This window comes from Odontesthes bonariensis, chromosome 15 (genome assembly GCF_027942865.1).
Source record: "Odontesthes bonariensis isolate fOdoBon6 chromosome 15, fOdoBon6.hap1, whole genome shotgun sequence".
Classification (NCBI taxonomy): Eukaryota; Metazoa; Chordata; class Actinopteri; order Atheriniformes; family Atherinopsidae; genus Odontesthes; species Odontesthes bonariensis.
In genome coordinates this window covers 31713436-31737714 of record NC_134520.1, presented here as the reverse complement: position 1 = coordinate 31737714, position 24279 = coordinate 31713436, and the positions used below count along the sequence as shown (strand labels likewise).

The window sequence follows — 24279 nt, the reverse complement described above, 5'->3', positions numbered from 1 at the left end:
CTGGCTTCTAAATTGGCAAATCTTACAGCCATTTTTAACTTTTAAACTCATGCAAAGTGGTTCCACCCAGTCCAAAAACCAAGTTTGCAATTTGCAGGAACGTGAGCAGAGGTACGGTAGCTCATCAGGGTCAGTAATCCAGTATAGCGGACCTTTGATGTTTATCTTCCTCTTTCTTGGCAGCACGATAAAATGTTTCCGCACTGAGCTCCCTTTCCTCTTTTTTTTCCAATCTCAAGCTTTACTTCTCTGCCATTTGACTATTATGAACAGATTCTACAGAAAATCGAACCAGGTTATGATGTTAGCAAGCGCAGGTAAGGTAAAACTGTTGATTCTGTCCCAACATGCAACTTGGCGTGACATACCTTTGTATTCTCTATTAACTACAAGGAGCGAGGGCAGAAACCTTCATCCCGTTTTCAGTGGTTAGGATGAGGATGCGTTTACTGTGCCACCAGAGACGGTACATTTAAGTTCACGAGCTAACCCCAGTAGTTTCTAATCAAGCACTGATCCACTGTGTCGTTGCATTGTTTGTTGTTTATCCACGTTAAATAACTGTCTTCTCTGTAGTATGAAATGACCGGGAGGAGGCGCTACAAAATGTAAAAAAAATTGCAAAATGCAGCGGCTGGTGTGATAATCGTGATTATATTTTGTGATTTTTTTTTTTCCCCCAGTAAGTGCACAACTTTACGTGTGTCATTGACACAGTGCACACATGTAGGTGCTATAACAGAAGTTTCCAAATTCAATCCAAATCCAAGTTATCCATTATCCAAACACAGACCTTTCCCTAAAGCTAATCAAACAAAGATAAAAAAAAAAAAAAGTGCGGTGGAGCAGTAACTATCTTTCATATTTTTTTTACAACATGAGCCGAAATGGGAGATATTGTGATAAACATAATTACTGCAAGATATGATAACTTTATTTGGGTGTTTTTTTTATCATCCAGTAATCTCCTCAATTTACAGTGCAGTCCAGAGACATGTCTTATCTAAAGGGATTACATGCATGGAGCTGGTGCTGACAAAGGAAACAATCAAGCATGTCACCCCACCCTTGCTGATTCACAGTATTAAGAGATGGTGTCAAAGGGTTAATGAACGATCTACAGTGTATAGGTCCTGTTTTATGTCCACTGTGCTCTTCGGATTTGGTCAAACAGATCTCCGCTGGCCTTGCGCATGTGCCCTGTTGACTATATCCTGGTACATCTTGGACCTGAGAAAGCGAGGGTAGGAGTCCTTCTCCATGAGGCTGTAGATTTTACCTTGGACCTCGTTGAGACAGGTTGGGGAGGGATCTGCCAGGCTCTGCATTGTCTTTTCCCTGGTGCGATAGTCAATGTTTACCTGTTTGGACAAGGGCAGCAAAGAACACTTCTTTTTTATACATAAATCCGTATGTTTTTTTTAAGAACATTTGATCTTTGCATTATAAAACATAGATGGTAACAGCTAATTTAAGAAAAAAAAACCTCAGTTTCACTAAAAAGCCTTTGTGATTTTTAGCTATTTTTAGTGTGATGCTAAATTTTTGCAATCATTTCAGTCCAGCAACAGAGACATTGTTAATATTAAAGAATAATTACAACACTGGTTATAAAGAAAAGAAAAGGTCCTGATAACCTCTCCATTTTTCTCTCATTTATGGCCAACATGACAGTTTTGTTGGTGTCTTGTTCCTTGAAGTTTTTTGTCCAGTTAGAACACTCTTGGTAACCAGTTTCGTGGAACATTCATTATGGTGTGGCCTTAAATAAGCCTAAAATAAAAATGATTCATTTTTTTAATATAGATTTGGATGTTTAAACCATCAACAAATAAATGCATTGACACCGTTAATAAACACACCTCTCTTGGTGACTGAACCTCAATGAACTCCTTAAATATCTTGTTAGCTTTCGACACAAGCTTGGTAGAGCTCTTGATCTTTTTGTACTCCTCGCAGGCCATCCAAAATTCAATATTCTCATCGCTGAACTCTGACTTGAGAAATGTCCTGAATGCAGCCAGCCCATCTGGAAAGAACACGTGAATAAGACGATTGAAAAAGGGGGAGTAAAACCAAACAAAAACATATGACAAACACGATACCGCAGCTGCGCATTTCCTCTTCTGTGCAATTTATTCCCTCTCATTTTCATACAGGAGTCATTTGATCAAGTGATAAGTGATAGTATCACTCATCCCATGTTGATATTTTGCCAATGAATACACGCTAAGAAAGCAGGAAATGGTCTCTTTGTAAGAACACAAACAAATCATTAACAAATACTCCCACAAAGAGATTTCTTTTGTTTTCAGCAGTGAAGATTAATGATGAATTAGTGTGCTTACGATTAACGAGAAAGGCCATGTTTTTCTATGTGCTTGTATCACGTTGACATGTTATTTCCACCCCTATTATTTCTGCTATTTACCTCACAATGCTCATACAGAAACATGCAATCATATGAGCGACATGGGCACAGGGCCACACATGGAACAAACACTAGTCTGCTGTTCTCCATCTCCATATAAGTGCTGGCCAAATGAAACGCTTCAAAATGAAAGTGTTCCTCTTTTTAAAAGTGGAAATAAGTGGAAATGTTCCAACTTCAGGACATCACGCTTATCAGTCTCCTCGGGAAAGTCTATGTCAGGTGGAGGTAGGAGTGTAGCCAGCAGTTAAACCTTGAACTCTGAGCAAGCTATTTGGTTTTGGTCCTGGACAAGCTCTTGGTTTAGGGCTCCACCAACACTGCTCTTTGTTACAGGTTCTATTCATAACCTTGGACAGAAATCCTAAGCAAAGCCAAGGAGTGAAGGATTGCATCTTTGCCTTTTTGCAGATAACATGGTCACATTGGCCTCATCAGGCAGAAACCTCCAGCGCACATCGAGGGTTTGCTGTTGTGAAGCGGCCAGGCGGAGATTAGGCACTTCCTTGTCTGAGGCCAGAGTTCTCAGTTAAAAATAGTTGTCGTCTGTCATGAAGAATAGAGAGCTTACCCTTAACAGACCATAATGTGAAGCTGTCAGTTTACGAGTAGATCTCAGTTCCAAGCCTTATTAATGTTCATTAGCTGTGAGTAGTGACCAAAAGAATGGGACTGTAACCCTCCTAAGGGTGGCTGGCTTCACCATTAGGGACAGGGTAAGCAGCTCGGTCATCTGGGGGAAGCCCAGACTAGAGTTGCTGCACTCCCCATCAAAAGGAGACAGTTGAGATGGTTCAGACATCCAGTCAAGATGCCTTGTGAAAGTCTTCCAGGCAACTACAGCTTGGAGGGTATGAGTGGTAGTCTACAGAATACATGTTGGAGTGTAACTGGGCAAGATACTACCTCCTAATATATTCCTCACTGATTTTAGAGGCTTGCAAGACGAAGATCTGGAGAGGGTATCCCTACACAGAATGTTACGGCCCCAGTTACGCCATTTAAAATGAAGGGATCGACGGATGGTTGCTATAAGGTTTAAATAGCATCTACTTTAGTTGACAGAAAGTGTTGCATAAAAAAAAAAGATGGTTCTTTTGCTGAATCAGAGTTTGTGCAGGACCATCAGTTTACAGTTGAGTATTTCCTGTACCGTCAGTCAAGTTCATTCCTGGAGTTTTTGGTCAAGTGTTTGAAGTGGTCAGTCATGCTAAATGAGCAGTCTGACAATTATCTGTACTTACCACATGGACAAGCTCTCAAATAAAGTGCTCTCTATGCCTCCACAGCTATTGGTATAATTTCTATCTTTTGATTTGCAACAGTTTTTATCATGAAGGATTTGCACAACTGAAATACAGTTTGTTGAATGAATACAACATATAACAACAACCAGTAATTCATCCCTTCCCCACCTGAGACTCAGGTAACATTTATAGATAGCAAAGACTTTGTACTACTTTTGCTCCTTTTGATTTGCTACTTTTGTAATTTTCCAGTTGGTTATTCTTCGTCTGATTTTGATTATTTTGTAATAGCCTTCATTGTTGTTTTTTTTTTACTGCCCAAGAGAAAAGAAGGCAGGATAGGGTTCTGCACCATAGTGACGTTGAAGGTTAGACTACAGCATTATGGAAGCAGTGGTTAACAGTCAGGGAATATTAAGACGGGTAGAAGACAATCAGCATAGTTATACTTCTAAGTTGAGCTGGGCCACTTGATTGGACCAACATTCCTTTAATTGTTGATATTCTCAGATTCATTTATTGGTTGAAGTATGTCTACCGTTTCTAACTGTCTCTGTGGGAGACAATCACACATGGAAGTATATCCAAATAGAATGCACGTATGTTATTTTTAAGTTACTTTAATTCTGGTTTTGTCAGATGATGCTACGATTTTAAGATCTAAGTCTATTAGAGCCCGACTGTCTGAAAATGAGTGGCCATGAATTAGCACATATTCTTAATGGTCTGATATCCAATCGTAATTGCTGACATAAAATAGTCAGAAAATAGTGTGAAAGAGAGCAGTTCTATTAGTAATTTGGCTGTATTAATAAATACTTGCGCTTTATTGTTACTGTTACAAAAAGATGCAAGATGCACGCTTCTGCCCATTTGAGTATAACCAAGCATGTACATGAAAGGATAAATCATGCTGCAGCCATATTATTTTATTTTGTTAGCTTGGGATATTGGTCAGATTAATGAGTTTATATGCATTTTAAACAGTTTTGAAGCCTGAGTTGAGGCCAGTATTCAGAGGTGTTTACAAGCAGGTTAGCAGGAAGATTCACCACAAGAGAAGCGAGGTTACGCTGCCGTTTAATGAACTGACGATACTGTCCACAGACTAAAGCTTTTTGTAAATACATCACTACAATCAATACAGCTCGGATAAATAAGAACAACGCAGGACAGCTGAGGCTGAGGCAACCAGTGGATATTCTGGAGTGACTATGTGGTCGCTTGGAAGCATCAAAGCCGAGATCCAAACTGTAACCCTGATGTAGGATGAAAGGCAAAGATCTGTCTTTGACAGCTTGACAGTCTTCTTTACCAACAAAGCTTGTAAAAGCTGCCAGTACGGACAGGTTAGGCTCCCGGGAATCAGCTTAATGGACTGAAGAATGACACTACACTGCAGTCAGGTGTGATGAACGTTTAATCCTTTTCAATAAAATTAGGATTGTGCGAATGCAATATTCTTCCAAGGGAACATTCGGTTCGGTGCCGTAATAGTCTTGTCATTAGTTATGTTGTATAAAAGTGTGTGTATGTGTGTGTCCATGTACATGTTGTGGTGAACTTCTCTAATGCTTGGTCAACTGAAACAGGATGTGCAGGTGTGTCATACACTCATACACTCTTTCCTCTCTAACGGTCTTCCTGCTTTCTCTGGGTAACATTATATTTCTAACGTGTTCAACCAGTGTTATATCATAACCTCAGTCCAAACAAAACAGGATGATTTACACCAACCGCTTTGCTGGCATGGGGTTCATTATGATGGGTTAATCACTTTAATGAAAACACTGAAACACTCTTTTTCTTGAGATTTTGACTTGCATTCCCTCCCAACACTGGAAAAAAAAATCAAAGTCTTACCAAGTATATTTGTCTCATTTCTAGTCAAAATATCTCATTACATTTAAAATAAGACACAACTTCCTAACACATACTATTTCAGCCAGATATAGGGACTTGTTTGAAGACAATACATCTGGAATATCTTGTTAAATGAAAAAGTCTTGAAAACAAATTGTTTTGAGTCGGATTTTATATGAAACAAGCTTTTTTTGACATTTGAAGAGGTTTTTAAGCTAATTTCAAGATCGCTTTTATCTCAAAAGTCCCAAATATCACATCTTATTTCAAGAAATCTTGACAAGCCGATTTTCACTAGTTCCATTGGCAGAATTTTTTGCTTATTTCAAGCAAAAACGTCTTGTATTTGTTGTTTTTCTTACTTATTTTTGGAGGGGCATTTTTTCCAGTGAAGCCTTGACTCCCGAAAATCTCTCGGAGACAAGAGTTTGTTTTTCAAACAACAGAGTCCCAAAGCAGACAATAAATGCTACGGAAAGCACCAGAGGACTCATTTTGATGTGACACCGTCACATTTAGTTGCTGTCAAAACCAGTGCATGTCTGAGCGAGGCTCAGCTGGCACATTAACTGTATTAAACCATTCGCTACATCGTCATATTTTTCTTGTCTGCCTCTCATCGTCGATGTGCTGTTAAATATAACTGCCAAATTACTTTCACTAATTCTCAATGGGAGGCAAACTCTCAGTGTTTTCATATATCATTTGCATCTGGAAGGATGGTGAACATGGTAATTTATAGCTGATAATGAACTCTATACCATTGCATAGGAACAGTGAGACAAAGTGCCGTCATGATAAAATATCAAACAGTAGTGATAAATATTCAAGGTATGTCTAAACTTTTCATACTATTGTTTTAGCTCCCACTTACACGTCCAATTTTAACATCAACCTAACTTGGATGTTTTGATTCATCACCTCAAAAACTGTGCATCTCTTGAAAATGGGTTTTGTTCACATTGTATAAGTAAATTGATCTAAAGGCAAAGTTCAGGAATCTGATCTTACAGTGTGCAGAAGGCATGAGGGCAGGAATCCGTTTCAATTTGATTTGACTTCAATCTCATAAAATGGACATGCTCTAAATTCACTTGGTTTTCCCTTTAATCCGTCGGTGAATTTGAGGTCATTGATGATACTTAATCTAGCTGGTTAAAAGATAACACATGACCCGTTTGTGCAGATGGTTGTAAGTCTGTCCCTGTGTGTGTTTGGTCTGAGGATGAGGTGAAAGAGAAATATGCGACTCATTATGTGGTAAGGAGCCCCCCACAAATCCCAAATGAGAATCTTACACAAGGTGGGCTTGAAAGGGGGACAGTTGACTTTGCAAGGAACGTTTCCCTTGAAAAACCAAAAGGGTTCACTTACATTTGTGAGTGAGGAGGTGATCAAACGACTCGGACCATCGTACAACCTCATCCGTCGACAGTCTGTTGGAGAGACAGCCAAAGGCAACTGCCTGATTAAGATGTTAACCAACTGCTGTGCTTTCATGCATTTTTAATACAAGATGGTCCTGGATGTATTATTGAAGGGCAGCTGAATTTAATGCACGATTTATCTTCAACTCAAAGTGATTCTTCCTTCCAAGGCTGTACTAAAATATCTGGTTACATTTAGAGAATGATGACAGCACCAGCTAACCTTTCCTTAACTTTGGTAAGCGATTAAGAGGCTTTAGGGTTTTTTTTTTTTTAACTTCTCGAGCTTTGTGGATGTTATGTGGAACATTAGCCTTTTGAACATGGAAGCTAAATATTACAGTACTCATATTTCAAACCAATGTCATAAGTTTCTCAATTTAAGTTCATTATATAAATTGAGTTACATTACCTAGCCGGGTTACATTGCATAGAATTAGTTGCACTGATTGTTTAATTTAAGTATTTTAAGACGTTTGAGAATTGTTTGACTAGATCTTATTTGTGAATATTCCAAGTTAAAGTATTAATGATATTCTTTGCAAACGGGTTTTCTCTCATTTATCACATTTAAAATGGCAAGACTTTACGCAGCTACAGTTTAAAACAATATTTTCTTGATGCCAAAGCCACACAATCATTCCTAATTTGTTCTGAAAAAGTTCTAAGAGTTCAATTGAGAGACAAAAATTCGTAACATTGTTTCATGTAAGTGTTTGGAATGATGAAAAAAGAAAGTTAAGTTGATAACCTGTGATGTGAGTCGGCTGGCTTATATGAGGAATAAATGACACTAAAACTCTGACTAAGATTCTGAAATATGAAACAAATAATCCTACAAACATCTTGTGTCTCATCTACCTTCTACAGTTGCTTTATACAACAGAAGATCCATTTTCAAATTGAAATGAAATTACAGTCACACAAACATCTGGCAGACTCACTTCAGACACCTGGCCGTGGTCTCATGAGCAGGAGGCAGGAACTCTGAAAAGTCATTGTAGGAGTCTGATTTCTTGGAGAGGCAGCCCAGTCTGGTCTTCATTGTGCAGAGCCTGCTGAAAAAGCACACTTTTACTTGATAATGTTCATTCTGTTCCTTCTGTTCTGCACATCCATCACACTTTATTACCTTACATGTACAAAGACAATCAATTACTCCACCTCCCCAGAAGAAAGGGTTGTGATCATTCAAATACAGGTGGAAGAAGGTGAAACCAAAACCGATTTATGATCAATGGAATCCTCAGGAACTGTGTGGTGCTGCATTAACGTTAACCCCAAGGACAACAGGGATATATGAATATGGATGTTCAGCAACATTCACAACATACTGCAGTTTAGGGTTTCTTTTGGTTGGACATACAACATTGTCTCGAGGAAGTTTGCCTTAAAGTAACACTGAAGAATTTGACGAGATGTTTTCTCTTTGGCTCCCCCTGCAGTGGTGAGATATAACATCACTCTCACAGAAACAAACCATCACTAAAATAAATGCACAAAGGAGAGCTGTCAGATGGCATTTCATTAAACTTTCACAGAGGGAGTGATCGTCTGATTCAGTAGTTTGCAGTAGTTTGCATTGATGCGGTATTTGAGGTACGTTTTTAACTTTGTACTTGTTTTATGTTCAGCGGATGTTTGGTTAGGTTCAGCACTTAAAATAACTGACTGGTTACCTGATTGGGTAAGCAGAAAATGATGGTTTGCGTTCTGACTCACTCTCTTTTAGCATATCATGTATAAATAATCTTATTCTGTCTTATCGGCCGATGAGTCACTCAGTAAAAGACGGGAAACGTGCAGGAGACATCTACTGGAAGGCATTCCTTAAAAAAATTATGCTGGGTGACAAGAATACAGAGAGATTTTACGTTTTACTGTAAAACCAGGTTGGTACGTCGTGTGTTCTGGCTTGTGCATCCAGTCTACTCCTTTAGCTGTTATTAAATATTTATGGGATACCTGCTAAATAAACTAATACAGAAAGAAAAAGGTTAAGCTGACTGATTGGATGAGACAGAATTGAATGTGGTAAACAGGTGCCACTCCATATACAGACAAGCTAAGACAGTAAGGCTCAGCTTAATTCCCAATGAAGCTTCAGACATCCTGGATACCCAACTTCATTCCCTGACAAGGTCCACACAGTCTTGCATATACAGAACTCATTTCTAAAAAAAAAATCTTGTCTTGTGTTTTTTTTTTTGCTGCTTATAAAATTACATGTTATTTCCAATTTCTACTTTAAGAAACTTTTTCTGAACAGACCAAATTAAAAGTGCTTTGCTCGTCAACAGCTACAATGATCAAACAGAGTAGAATAGCTGAAATATATACTGGTTGTGTTTATTTAACAATATGAAAAGATAATCCCAAGAAAATGCGTTTTGTATCAGCTGTGATGTTAAAAATCCAAATAATCATAATTCTATCAAATAAAGATTTCAGTACACTGAAATCAGCTCTACTCCCATTTCTCATCTGTCCTAAATCATTTGTACACTGCTGCCATGTACTATTTTTCACTGTTCTGCCTCTGGGACACATGGGTCACGCCAGATGGGGCACGGCTATAAAGCCACACATTTCTACAAAAGTAGGTCTGTTTTGCAGAGAAATGGGGATTCCATTACCAAGACTGTCATTGAGCTCTTCCAAGATTTGATTTTGAATGTAAAGGGACGTTTTATTTAGCATTTTCTTTTATAGTTGTTTAGTAGTTCAAGTCAGTGTTGTATAATGAAAGGGGTTTCAAGTGTAGACACCCTCAACATTTATTTTAGGGGTACTCATATCCAGGAATGAAAGGGAAAAAAAGTGTGGGAATGACACTTATTATGTTATTAGACACGTTGCTAACAATTAGTTTCATTGATAGTTATGGACTACAGTTGATTCCAAGTGTAGAATTATTTTGTAAGGCGCTGCTGCGAACCCTCAGGATGCTGCCAAAGGATCTCTCAGTGCAAATCAAACAGCCTATTCAAGCTACAGAAACAACACGAACATTAAAAGTAGCCAATTCAACATTTTGTGCATCCTGAGACTTGGTGAGAGCCCAGCAACATAAAAACACCTGCACATCCAGGGCAGGAAATGAATCATTACAGAAAGAATCTCCCCACAACATTTAGCTAAGTGAAAAACTTTTTCAGGGAGGAAGGACATCTTCATCCAAGTACCATAAAATTTAAAGGGTTCAACACATGGAGCAAACATTTTCTAAGTTCTGAGAACAGAAATACCACATTTATTGAAAAGGTATCGCAATAACAATAGTATTAAACACAGTTTTTATAGCACTTTTCTTTACAGTGACTATGTTTCCATGCACTGCAACTTCTGACTAAGTTCTGAATAAAACACTCCTCATTCAGAGTGAGGAATGATCAAATTAAGCTATGAGGAGTATGCTGGTCTTGGTCACATTATCCATCCATTACAGATGTCTAAACACCGTAATTACACTATTAAATACTAGCACAGTTTTCATGAGATATGCTGCCACTCTGTTGCTTATTGATGCATGCTTTAAGCTCCAGAGTTGCCAGGTCTGCTTATTGTGAGCGACTTTTGGCTTCTTGTTTCTGTCTAAAGATCCGGCGACAGTGGCTCCAGCAGAGTTCAGTGCAAAACAGGAAGGCTGTGGTAAAAAGTACTGCTGTCCAAAATGTATTCAGTTTTAGTTATTTCTTTAACACCAAACTGTATACACAATGTTTCCTTGGCTTTTGAAGCAAGTCTGTTGCATAAGTCACCAGAATGATCATAAACAACAACAAGCTTGATTGTGACTAAAGCAACTTATTTAGGTCATCTATTCACTGATTTTTATTTGCCCACTGATGGTTAAAAAAAATCCCTATTTCAGTATTTCTGTGGGGCAATCCTTTCTCTTTGATGATATCAACACAGCTGAAGAATTGGAGCAGTGGATTGTTTTGATGCTGGGGCTTTGAATTGGGAACATTGCATAAAATGTACAGCTCTTTACCCAGCAGAAAGCCATTTGCTTGTATTAATGAGCTTTATCCGCCAAATGAATTCCAAGGCTTTATAAAAATGTCCCTTTGTGTTCTCCATTTACACGCGACAGGATGTTTTGATGAGCTATCTGTGTGTGGGAAAGAGCATGAGCATTTTTCTTTGGACTGGACTAATTGTGTATCTGGTTTCTGGTACTGCGTATTAATGAAAATTGCTTTGGAGTCTTCTTTGCCATCATGAGTGAGAGGCGAGTCAGTTGAGTAAATATACCTTCCCAGATGAAAACAGCTTTTCCATCGGAACAAATATACTTCTCAAAACACTCTACAAATGGTCTCAGTCGAACAGAAGTGATGACACACATGCCTCACATCAATGTAACGTATCAGAGGCAATGAACTATAGGATGGTTTGCATGTTAACTACATGAGTCATAATCTCAAGTTGCATTATATTTCTTAATGAACAGTTATTTTCAGAAAGGATGGCAAAAATAATAGACGGATAATCTAAGTTCAGCAGAGTAAGTATGGATTTTGAACCAACTACAGTCATTAGTGAGGGCCGGGTTATAAAAGAGAGTTTCTGACAGAATGATAATAGAAGCACCACCGACACTTAATCAAAAGTAACCAGGCTAAAAAAAGGCTGAAAGAGATATCAATTTGTACATTAAAAAAAATCTCCTATTAGCTGTTCTACAGCTGTTGACATCATGTAGTCTTCCCCTGCACACGTCATGATATCTGAAAATAGCTCAATTTAGAATGAATCAGAAGCTTCAGAAGATAAAACTATTTCATGGCCAACTCTGCTGAACTTCAGTGATGGATGGACGATCAAAGTGACATAATTGATGGAGTTGATCGCACATCATATTTCAGCTTCCTTTTCTTATAAATGAAGACATATTGTCTTTAAGCCTGTAATAAAATATAATTTGAAACTTTCATTCATATCTGACACTTCATTGTAATTCAATTTCTAATTTTATGTGAGTTATATTAAAGCAAAATGAGAGTTTCCCCTCTTAATGTTTAGGTTTGGTCATTATTTCTCATGAAACACAAATCAGCTGTGCATTTTAGATAATTCCTAAATTTTACAGTTTGGAGAGAGTTGTTGCCATATTAAAGGTGGGGAATGAGATGTTTTCTGGAGCATTTTTTTCATCATATTGTCAGAAAACCTCCTCACGACCCCATTGCACCCACTAAAATAGAATGTTTGGAAAAAAAAAAATTATATTTTAGTCCATTGTAGAGGGTGTAGCAAGAGGAAATGTCTGACCAATAGAAGTAATGATGAGAGTTACTTCTATTGGATTCTGACATGCCAATCAACCGTCAGCCACCCTCACCCCTCCCCCTGTGCGTTCACAGACTCGTGACTCGTTCATGTGTTTTGAAGGCGTGGTTTCGAGGGGTGGGCTGAAGGGAGAGGCTAGGTTGTGTTTTTTCAAAATTATAGCTTGCAGGAACCGTTTTTCAAAGATCTCATACCCCAACTTTAAGTTAAAGCCACGTTTACGGAGGATAGGTCACAGTTTTTACTCAATTTCAAACTATTTAAGGGTCATTACAAAAGTGTAATGATGGGGTTACTTAAAATTAGCGCTCATCATTTTGCTAATGGGGATACAAATGTGTATATATGGTATATGCAGTATATGGTCTGGCACTGATCAGCAGACACATTCCATCAGGATTTTTGACTCGTGCATCCAATCAAATAATGATTTCCTTTTTTTTTTGTTCAGCAAATACTCTGATTTACGATTTGTTCTCCGCTTAAAATAATGAAATGTAAAGCACTGCCTTCATTTTTTGCTAAACGTTGTGCACAAATATAGGCTGAAAGGGGCTTATGTGGTTTTTACCCTGTTCACTGATGGCTCTATTTTTGTCAAATGGTCACACTGTTTTGTTTTTAAGCTCTTTTTAACCTCCTTTGCCCCAGTGTACCGATAGCCTGTCTGTCACGTTACTTTTTAGACCGAAAAGCCCACAAAACCGACTTAGCATTAAAAGGTTGCAGGGGTACAAATGGTGGTCTGAATCCAAGGACCTTCCCCGAAGTCATGGCTTTAGCTTTCTTTTCTGTCATTGTGTTTTTTTCAGCAGAGTTGTAGACTAGTAGTCAGTGGCATTTATTTTTGTTTGAGCTACAGCAATCTGTTAGGTTTAGAAAAATTCACTTTCTCACACTGTTTGCTTAATTTTGCATAGACTCATTTTCAATCTGTTGCCAGGGTGATGTGACAAGCCCTGTTCCTGCAATGAACCCTGAACAAATTTACTAATCCCACAGTTTTTATTGCATTTATTCCAAATCTATCTTGATGTCAGACATATAGCTGGGTATCCCCAATTATGGTTGATTAAAAAGTAATAGGGGGTATACTGTCATCATGGGAAGAGATTATGTCATTGTTACTGTCTTGGGTTGAGATGTGGCGGAGAGATATTAATGACTCTGTTTGGTGTATATCAAATTGTAAATAATAAAACTCATCTCTCCATCCTGCTATTTTGTCCTCTTCCATCAACCTCTCCTGTTCTGACAAGTCACTATCTCCATGGCTCTTTGTGGGCTACATTCTTAGTCTGGGGTATGCTGCAGACACGTGCTGCTGAGCTATTTATAAAAATCCCTGACAAATCCATGTAGTCAGGAGGAAGCAGTGCATGTCCTATTCAGCCATGCAGCAAGGCCAGCTCCTGCAGGAAATAGGCTAAAAACAGCAACAGCACTCCAACGTCTCAGATATACACAAGTATTCCTCATGAATCTAAAAGTACAGGCAGCATCCGCTCATCCTCCTCTCTCTGAGATGCCCGTCAGGGTTGGTAAATTAAGAGGTGAAAACCTGGGTCCTGGAAGTTGCGTTAATGTGTGTGTGTCTATGAATATCTTTGATGTTACCTAACTTGGTGCAATGCAGGCTTTTAGATCTCTCTTCATGTCCTCATTTCTGGATTCTGACAAGAGACAACAAACACTGCTCTACATAGTAGATGTGTGTAAATAACACTTTATCAAACAATTCTTCCAATGGATTAGACTGATGTATACAGTGCAAGCTCATATTAAAATAAACTATCTCTACAGCAAAACAATATATATATATATTCTTTTATGTAAAAATACATAATCTAGGTGTCTGTTGAAGGACGGCATTGGTTAAAAGATTAATACTATACACAGGATGACTACATATGCATGGATGCTCCGGTCCATGAACTCCCTGTGGAGTTGGCTTTGGTGTAAAAGGAGAGTGCATGCTGGTGTCAAGTCATCTCTTAAGTTAAAAGACAATCTTCCCTGCTCTTGTCCTTGTTCTATTCTTGTTCCCTAACAAAAATAGTGACTTTATCAAATAAAACTTTTAGTGGCTTTCACTGTAACCCAATTATAACAGGTTCCATTTTTATCCAGTGAAAAGCACTGTGCTGCATTAGTGCCATGCTGCTCATTTCCTAAAAAGAAAATTATATTATTGTCAAAAACAAAAAAAAATATCAAGAATAATTAGATCTGTTTATTGCTTAATCCCTCAAATAGTATACTGCTACCACTGGAGGGCTCCTCAAGGGGGCACAGCAGCCAACTCAGACCACATAGCATTCCAGATGAACCGGATGTTAACAACAAACATGGACATGACAAAGAAACAAGTGGATGACTGATGTTAAGATCACTGCAGAAAAAGAGACAGCTACGTAGGTGTAGACTTTAGATGTTATTTGATGCCCCTAAATAAATAAAAAAAAACGTTGGATAGGTATGCACATTTACCTGTACATTGGCGCTACTGGTCACCTTTAGAATGCATCTTACATATGCGTAATGGTGTTACTTTAGAGGGAGAGCGCAATACTCACAAGGTAGACGAACACATTTTTTGTAATGAAATGCAGAACTCCTCATGTAGGAGTATATTCGTATATATGTACTTCAGAACATGCATATTCTCAACCTAACTCTTCTTTAAGTGTTATTTTTTCCAGTATCACTGTACCTGCATAACAGTCCAACAGAAGTTGTTGAATCTCTCAAACTATTCTACGGATTTGCATCCTACAGCATGACTGATTGAATCTAGGAGATTATTTTATGAAATCCACTGGTTTCTGCAGGTATGCGATTCTTTTCATGAATTAATAATGTATGAATAAATAATAATTAGGAATTTGCATTATACGAATGAATTGGACTGAATAGATTCAAAGGAAAAAAAATTATATTATTTGGAATAAGATGTTCTAGCCCAATCGGTTATATTTATACATTTCACAAGTTTCAGTTGTATGTGCTGCATTACAACTTTAATATATTATCAAAAGCTAAATAATAAGTTAAAGCTTTTTAATCCATAGGTCACTGACTAAGGAGAAATTTCAAATTAGCAGAGACCTTCATGCTCATGTGAGGTGAAAAGAAATGGAATTAAGAATACCAAGCATGAGGTTCACAGAAGAGCTGTTTAAAGAGATGGAATCACATGGCTGGATTGAGGCTCCCTGACTGTGGAAAAAGCAGTTTTTAGCTCGTTCTTTAAAGAGTCAACGTAGAGCTGACTGTAGCCATAGACATGGAACTGCTTTGGTCAGAAAGGGGTGTATGTAGACTCTCATTCAGGTGAAAAGGAGTTTCTTGGTAACCTTTATTGACTTTTAAATCTCACTTTTGCTACCTTTCAGTCTTAATGATTGTTTAGTTTAGAGCTAGATATTTCACTTACATGGTCAGGGTTGCCACATGTTAGAGATGAAGTTCTGCCTCATCTGCAAAAGACACAAATGTGTCGCAGGCACGGGAGAAACTGCCAACGGATTTTCATTATTCTAAAATTCATGCTGGATGTCAGAAAAATAATTCAGAATTGGTGTTCACCTGCAGGAATATAATGATTTCAATTTGTACCATGAGAGCGAGCTGACCTGTTCTTCCTCCCTATAGACCCTGAGATCCAGACACTAAACGTCTTCCACATGTCCATTATTAATGACTCATTGAGCTTGTTAATTAGCTCAATCACTCAGCACCAGCCTCTCTGCTCCTCGCTCACACGAAAACAGTAATTTGCTTCTCTTATCTCCGCCTGTGATTCAGGTGTTTTCCCTTCGACAGATTTAACCTCATTTTGTCGACTGCTTGTTTCTTAGAAAATGAGGGTATACTGATTAAATGACTACAACTACAGAATTACATTCATAAAGGAGAACTGGATATCTTTCAAATGTATGTACAATCACTGCCAAATTTGCAAAAGCAGTGAAATTTATTCTCCAGCTTTTGCTCTATATTTATTCTATGAGTCAGTTTCTGTTGTTTTCAGGCTCAGTAAGATGCACTCTGACTCAGACGAGGAGTTATCAAGGGTGACTAACAGCAGCTCAGCTTTAAGCGCATGTCCGTTTCCACTCTGCTGCCAAGTTGTCAGGTTCGGGACTTCAGTCATAGGTGCACAGCTGTGTTCTTGCACTTGTGTGTGTGTTTGTGTGTTTTCATACTCTGCCCTGAGAGAGGAAGCTTGCTGCCCCCAGAAATATGTACAGGACCGTCTGATGTGTTGCTACTTTTAGCAACAACAGAAGGAGAAACCATGGCTGATTTGGGGTTTGTTTCCATTTTCAGAGATGCCTGTGCCCTGGTGGCTCGGGCAGGTCTGTGGACGGGGGGATTCACCACGCAGTCTGCCTTGAGGAGCTGTTTGGTGAGACTCTGATCCAGAGACATTCGCAGCGATAAACACGCAGGCTTCTTAAAGACTTGTCATAGTAAGTCTGTTTATATGACACGACAAAAAAACATCAGCTAGATAGTGCATTAGTCAGATCAAATCTGCTACATGCTGTTTTGACCAAACTTCGGCACTATCGAAGCTCTAACAGCCAGACTAACACACCCAGATAAGGCAATTGGGGCTTAAATCACTCCTGTATGTATTGCTCAGCTAGACTCAAATGAACCTCGGCACCCAGCACACGCTCCAATGTTTAATCTTTAATCTTCTTTTTTTATATATTTGTGGGAAGCAAATCACACTCCCAAACGTTTTTATTATCATTATTTATAAGACATACTTTGTATATTTTTATTTCTTCTATTTGTACTGCTCTGAATGTATTTTACTCATAGTAAGAACGTGAGTAATAATAAGAAGAACACAGCAGTGTGATTTTAAATGCATAGTTAGCTTTTTATGCCCTTACCATTGCAAACTAAATGGTTGGGGTAAAATTTCAGGGGAGAATGTTCTTTCACAGGACATCGTGTCCAGTGACACTAGAATATAAAGCCATGACGTGTCATAAACCTGGTGCATTACTAAAATGGGTTTTCATGAGTCCAGGCTGGTTTATGAGGCTACACTTAATGGATAGTTTTACGATTGATCAGCCTTTTCAGTGATTTAATATCTCATATCTAGAGTAGACAAATGAGAAGTGGAGTTTTCTTGAGTGCAAACTATGATGCTGTTTGGGAATTTGTGTCAAATCCAGTCACTGTAGTAGAACGTGGCCTCAGATATATTTTTCCTCACTACCAGGTTCTGTAGATTCCATAAAAATCCAGACACCAAAAACAAAACAAAAAAAATTCCAACATTAGCAAATTTGATCAAACCTCTTTAAGGATTAGGCCTTTTTACCCCTTTTCCAAGCACCAGTTCTTTTAGGAATATACACATTGTTGAGGAAAATCGTCAGAGATTAATGATGCCATGAATTTAATGTGAGTGGATAAACTCATGTTATTTACTGTTCTAAGGTCAAATTTTCTGATTTGGTTTACTTACATTAGAGCATACATTTTCCACTATCTGCTGGAGTCTTTTTTAGGTCTGCTTTGCAAAACTTATGTTTACACGATGACCAAAATATCACCATTCTTATGGCGTTTCAGGCCCCTGTAAAGAAATAACAGGGGTGCTATATATAGTTAAGGCTGAGAGTAGCAGTTGCATGTAAAGCTGTTTTGACATTGTTGGGAAGCTTGCTGACACGGCATCAAATGTGCACCTCTCTGCTGTTCTTTATGTTGATAAGATGAATAAATAAAAATGGTATGCACTTGTACCAGGGTTAGGTTTGGATGAAAAAAGTGCATCCAGTGACCGATTTACTCTAAAGTAAAACATATTTGTGTGTTTTTTGTGTCGCACCGAGTGTCAAAAGATATTCTAACTACAGTACTCGCCAGGTATGTAATCTTCAATGCAATTCTCAAAAATACAGAAAAAAAAACATCACTACTTGTAAAGATAAAATATAGCAATAGGTTCGGAGACAAAATGAAAACTCTCAGATCCGGGATTTAAAAGTTGCATATAGTGAATCATGTTCAGAACTCCTCTGAGACCTCCTGTGAGGACACCTGAGCTCATTACTCACTTCAGGAGTCAACCTGGGATAAAACTGCCCGGGGGCTTTTCGGCACATAACGTTCTGATACTATTTTCATCTACTTTCTACCCAGAAAAGGCACACTCATGTTCAGTTAGATTAATGTCACTCCCCTGCTATGCGGGCACTATCTATCTATTTATTGTGTGGCAATATAATCCACATCCAGCAGCTTATCAGTAAGTCTCCAAAAGAATACAAATGGACTGCAGAGACCTTGTATGAGCACAATACATTGTTTGTCACTGCAGCCTAGATTTCAGATCTGCTCTATAAATGTTACAATGTTCATAATTTTGTGTCCAGCCAAGGGGTGCTTTAATTTTTTTTTGTTTCAGTCTTGCATAGAGAGACATGTTTCTGATGTGGGATCAACTTATTTTCACTGTTTTTTTTTCTCTCTGTCCTGGGTGTTGAAACCTCTTAGCAATGTCAGCAGCTTGTTTGTTAATGGCCTGTTAACCTTTTAACCAATCAGAGGGCTTATTTATTGTTTCGAACCTTATAATACCACAAAGCTGTTTCAGTTGCTAAGGCCTATTGACCAGGCGGCTGATGAGTATATTGTCCAATGATAAGAAAAGTCAATAAAAAAAGCAAAACTGTGTCACTATGACATTAAAAACAATCAAATTTGACACATTTCTTTGTTAAATACGGAAATAAATTGCCTCAGCTTTAACTTTTAAGTCACTTTAAAGACTGAACAGTGACAGTTAACGGAACCGAACAATTATTCACACGGACTCCGACATGCTTCTTGAAATCTTTACATGCTGTGGTGGTATAATCTAACAGACATCTTCCCTTTCACTTAACCTAATTCTGCTACTCTTTGTGTTTACCACTGTCACCCGTTTGAAGCATAATAGGATGGCAAACAAGGCCTTGCAGTCTTTGACCAAGTATCCGTGTCACAGCTAACTCAGATTAGGCTCAAATTAATTTGCCTGTCACTGGCTGGACAGGACTATTAAAAGCACATGCATGCCCAGGATGATAAGGGCAAACCAGTGACTTGCATTAGCTACCATAGAACATTTTGCTAAAATTAGACCTTGTCATTTACTGTAGGCGAAATCCGAACATGATGTGATGTAAGTGGACAGATTGTGCTGCTGTATTGACCTGTTAAATCTCTCATTAGTGCTAATGTTACACTAAATGGACAGTAAGAATTCATCGGTGACATTGTTTTCATCGTGGTTTATGTTTGGCTAACCAATGCAATCAGGAAAAGATACAATTCTAATTAATGCAAGATATTTAAGTAGAGGGAGAGTCATATTAAGCTGAGGTAAGTCTGCCATTTCTGTGTATGACTGATTAATATGATAGATATTTGATTTTTTGTACTGCTCTTTGGGCTTTTTTCCCTCCCTCTAAAGTGGGTCTATTGGCCAGGATGCCAAAGCACTCTAGTATTTGCACCTTTAATTGCTCGATGCTACAAAGTGAGTGTATGCCTGTTATCGCTCATCCTGCCTTTAGCCTTTTATGTAATCAGTTTGTTCCAGGGATTTGTTTTGAAAGAGGCTTCACTCCGAGGGTTGTTTCTGCTAAAAGGTTTTCTTTTTAGTGGGATTTACTGTTGTTATATGAATATAACAGGGGCACACAGACCCAATATACTGCTGAGATAGTAGTGCAGTTTTGAACTTACTTGAACCACTGCATGAGGCAACCATAGTGCTGCATCAAATAACTAATTAATCTTTAAAAATAATTTTCTCCTGGATATACATATCCTCTTCTTTTCTTCTCTAGCCTTAGCACTAATTTGCCAATACAGGTATTTGGCTATGCTGATTTTAGCAATCCACATCATTTATATGGAGCAACGGTAAAATCTTCCTCAGGAGTAAATGTTCTAGTTACTCTGGATAATCCCCAGACATGGACGTGAACACTTTCCATGTAATCTACTTTCTACCAAACAGAGATCCTGATGAAAACACACACAGGTAGTGCACATGTCCAAAATTGCATTACCTTGATTGTAATGCACTTGCATAGAGGCAATATCTGGGATAAGAGTTAGAATTACATTCTCATACAATTAGAGTGTATGAGCAAATAAATCTAGTGGGATATCAAATAGTGCCAGGATTATGAATTTTCTTTAAATTTTTAATCTATTTGATGTTAACTGATGGAAAAACATAAAGGGAAAAGAGATAAATGAGGAAAAGCAAAGGTCACAACATTTTCTCTACACAACTCTTGCACAAGGACTCTTCTTGATCACATTTAATGCACAACTGAAAACACTGAGGCAGGACATCCCTCCAAAGCACTCGCATTTGGTGTTTTGTTACCTGAAAATTTGCACAAAAATGTATTGCTATATTTGGTATATTGCAGATTTTGGAGGAAAATACTTTATTTTCTCGTTGACTTTTGTTCAGATGGATGTAGGGTAAATATGAAAGCTGCTGTCACAAACCAGTGGGATTTGCTGTCTGTTGTGAGATGTGGAAACACTGGTTGGATGTAGATTAATAAAACCTTGATAGTAGTTACAAATTGGTATTGAATTAGGTGACATGCATAATCTACTCTGTGAAAAAACATTAACTTCTTAATAGCAACAACTACTAAATATGAAACTAAAATATCTGAGATAATACAGCATAATATAATTTCCCTTTGGGATGAAGTATTTTTTCATTTAACTTCATAAGCAATTTTTGAGATTCTGTTTATGGATATGCACTTTATAGCAGCACGTCCTCTAAATTGTAACGTTCATAACTCGTGTGTTCATACCCTAGTGTAATTCATAACAGCATGCTGGAAAATACCGTCCAAGGAAGCCAGGAATCGTTTACACATCAGAGCATATTAATTCTTTTGTATAAGAAGCCAGAAACTCTTCATGGATGGTTAGTAGTTCAACACAGCGCTTTTTAACCATGACTCTTTGTTGAATGTGAGATCAAGGCTAACATACGTTCCATCAATAACATTACAGCACTTCACTAAAACACATTAGTCACTCTATGGTTGTTAACATTACTTTGATAGGATTAGCCAACAATCATGGTGAGGGCAAAATACATTCTTTTTACAATGCAACTGTACTGCCATGGATACACCACACCTCATAGGTATGTTTTAGGGAGGAGAACAGGTTCTTCATATGTACGTGTGCAGATGAAATGTCAGGCAACCAGTTGGCACAGATTTTGCATATTTAGAGGATCCCACAGAGGCTGATATAGTTCTAAGCCCACACAAACCTATGGCTATCAAGTTATAATAGATCTTGTCACAGCATCTCAATTGAATTCCAAATAGTATTGAGCATGATATCTAATTTCTATTATTTATTAGAAACAAAATTTCAAGAACATTGGTTAAGAATTAAGTCAGTTAAATTTTTGGAGAACAGGTAGATTGAGGCAACACATATTCGCAATCAAAGAAGGATCTGGGTTTTCAATTTCTATGCAGGATAAGTGATGGGTTATTTCGTTTATAGTGCAGGCACAAACCTTATCTGAGCATGTACATCTCACATCAGAACAGCAACTCATATCTTAAGGCAACATAATAGTTACTACATCATCTCTAACGCTACTTAATTAAAACTTTGTGAGTTAGAATAGAATTGTTTAATTGTCACTGTAGAGCATTTTGCAACATTTAACAGTGCGATGCTGTTGGCAACTCTTCATCATTCGGAAAACACAAAAGGTAATGACTTAACTCAAGTGGACAATAATAGAATAAACATTGGGAACACACTAGGTATAAGACAAATAAAAGTAAACACTAGGAAAAGCAAGAATGAACATTTGGAAGAATTTGGAAGCAAGAGAAATAAATACTGAGATGAGTGTGTACAAGTATGCACAAGGCTGGACGAATCTATAGAGCAGTTTTACGATTGATAGTGTTAGAGATACGATATATTTAGTTGTGAGCTTTAGAGGAAATGGTAGATAGATTGGTTTACCAGAGACAGAGTCAGGGTAGATATTTTCCTCTCTTTCCAGTATTTTTGCTAAACCTAGCTTACTGTCCTCTTGCAGTAGTTTAATGTTTACCATAAAGATGGACTGAATGTTAGCGATCTTCACTCCAAAGGCCGTCCGTGACTTGGAAAGTTAAAATACACATTTAAAAAAAAAAATCCTATAAAGATATGTTCAGTGACCTGGATTCATATAAAAAATACTGGATGTGGACCCTGTTTTTTTTTGTCACAAAATAGATGAATACAAGCCCAATTTCAAAATTATACCAAAATTAAGCAAAACTTCTTAACATGCACAGTGCTTTAGAATAAGATTCCCAGTACCACAGGAAGCAACAAGCTTCCCTTTCATCGACTGAAGCATGTAAAGAAGATGTGCTCATGTCACCTCTGTCAGTCAGAGCCGCCTGTGTGGTTACCATGGCGACGAGTCCTGCCCCATGTTCTCAGGCTCACAGCTTCTCTGAAAGGGTCGAAGAATCCTACTTTGAAAGTACAACAGAAATTGAGTTCTTTTGTCATTTTCCCCGTAACATAAGTCTGTCCTTGCCCTTTACGTTGACCTAACCTACCAAACTCTGACCAAACAGTGACTGGATATGAAAAAGATACTAAAGAACAGGTTAATGCGACAAGATTTGGAATAGGGTGAGTCTGGTCTTCTGTTTATTCTTCACCACACCTGCATGCTACGGTCACTTCCTTCCCCCACGTTGAGTTTGTTTACTCCCTCAACTGAGCGAGAGAATTTGTGTACATTCAAATTCACAAGTCAACTTTCGGTTGGTATTTTTCTGTGGTACCAACCATATAATTGTAGCAGTTTTAGTTAGAGAGATTATACTAATTTTAGATGTTCCTGTAAGATCAAGTGACATTTATTAGTAGATGGACTGATCCGTTCTGTGTATGGTGGAAAGGTGATTGTAAGTCAGGTATATTGACCCCTCACGTATTATGTTCCAGCATAGGCAACTGGCAAGGATAGGCCAAGGAGGAGTAGACAGGGCCATAACTGAGCCATATAGGTATTAAGTAAGGGTTTGAAAACACCTTACCCTTAGGTGGCACTTCTGTGGGCTTCAAAGCCTCACTCCATCTTTGACAGCCCCAGTGAGTGACATTTACTGGACTGAAAAGACCTCAGAGCAACCAGCATCAAGGGGGGTAAAGTGGGAGGGTGTAAACCACTATCCAGGAGTGTTCACAGGAAATGGTACTGAAAGCATGCGTTAATTAACAATCACTTAGGTAGGAATTTGGACATGCAGATGGATGACAGGTAATTCACCAGAACTGCTCCGGTTTTACCACTGTTTTTTCCAATATTTTTACTGGAAAGGCATCAAATCACTTCTATATTAACAGTTATCTTTCAGTCAAAGCTACCAATGTTAATTAGTCCTTTGAACCATTAACAACAGAGACTAGTCTAGAGCTTAGTGTTCACAGCAGAATTACATAACTCTGTCATCCAGTAAATTAATATGGATCCTTTACCTTGAGCCTGGTGTGTGAGAGATCAGCTGGACTCTTTCTCCCCTTCTTATTTATCACTGTCTATCCCCAACGTGCGTTTTGGCAGGACGCAGCCTCTGTCTGGCCAGTGCTGTGTATTTCTATGCAATTGTACAGCTCAGGACTGAAGATATCTCGTGTTTCTGATGCCAGTGAGTGGGAGCTACATGCAGCACTCTCATTGGTGTGAAATTGTAGGGGGAGAGAGAGCAGCCGAGATGGATAGAAGCAGAGGGGGTGGAATCGGAGAGAGACGAAGAGGGAAGAGAGCTTTGTTTGCACAGGGAAATCTCCAAGGACAACACTGAACACATCTGTGAGGTGGAGAAGTGCTGTTCAGTGATGTTGTATTTGAAGAGATGGACACATTCATGTGTGGAGCCAAAGGAAAGCTGTGGATGTAGAGATC

General features: G+C 38.3%; 1 protein-coding gene across 3 annotated transcripts; it reads right to left on the bottom strand.

The window, feature by feature from the left end:
- Positions 1–912: 912 nt before the first annotated feature.
- Positions 913–24010, bottom strand: rgs8 (regulator of G protein signaling 8). Of its 3 annotated transcripts, none has more exons than XM_075485981.1 (5): positions 23853–24010; positions 7913–8039; positions 6916–6977; positions 1863–2029; positions 913–1361 (listed from the first exon to the last, which is right to left on the bottom strand). In XM_075485981.1, exons 2-5 carry the CDS (start codon positions 8011–8013, stop codon positions 1167–1169), a joined length of 525 nt encoding a protein of 174 aa, XP_075342096.1. In that variant the 5' UTR covers positions 8014–8039; positions 23853–24010; the 3' UTR covers positions 913–1166. The 3 variants fall into 3 exon arrangements, with proteins under 3 accessions (XP_075342096.1, XP_075342094.1, XP_075342095.1); XM_075485979.1 differs by having other exon boundaries at positions 7913–8026; XM_075485980.1 differs by having other exon boundaries at positions 7913–8023.
- Between the last annotated feature and the right edge of the window lie 269 nt (positions 24011–24279).

What these genes read in the sequence shown, in the direction of transcription:
- rgs8 (XM_075485981.1), bottom strand. Translation starts at nt 8,013, where the DNA reads ATGAAGACCAGACTGGGCTGCCTCTCCAAGAAATCAGACTCCTACAAT. An exon ending in ACCACGGCCAGGTGTCTGAA is followed by an intron (nt 6,978 to 7,912) that starts GTGAGTCTGCCA and finishes TCTCTCCAACAG; the next exon opens with ACTGTCGACGGATGAGGTTG. An exon ending in AGGTTCAGTCACCAAGAGAG is followed by an intron (nt 1,362 to 1,862) that starts GTGTGTTTATTA and finishes TTGTCCAAACAG; the next exon opens with GTAAACATTGACTATCGCAC.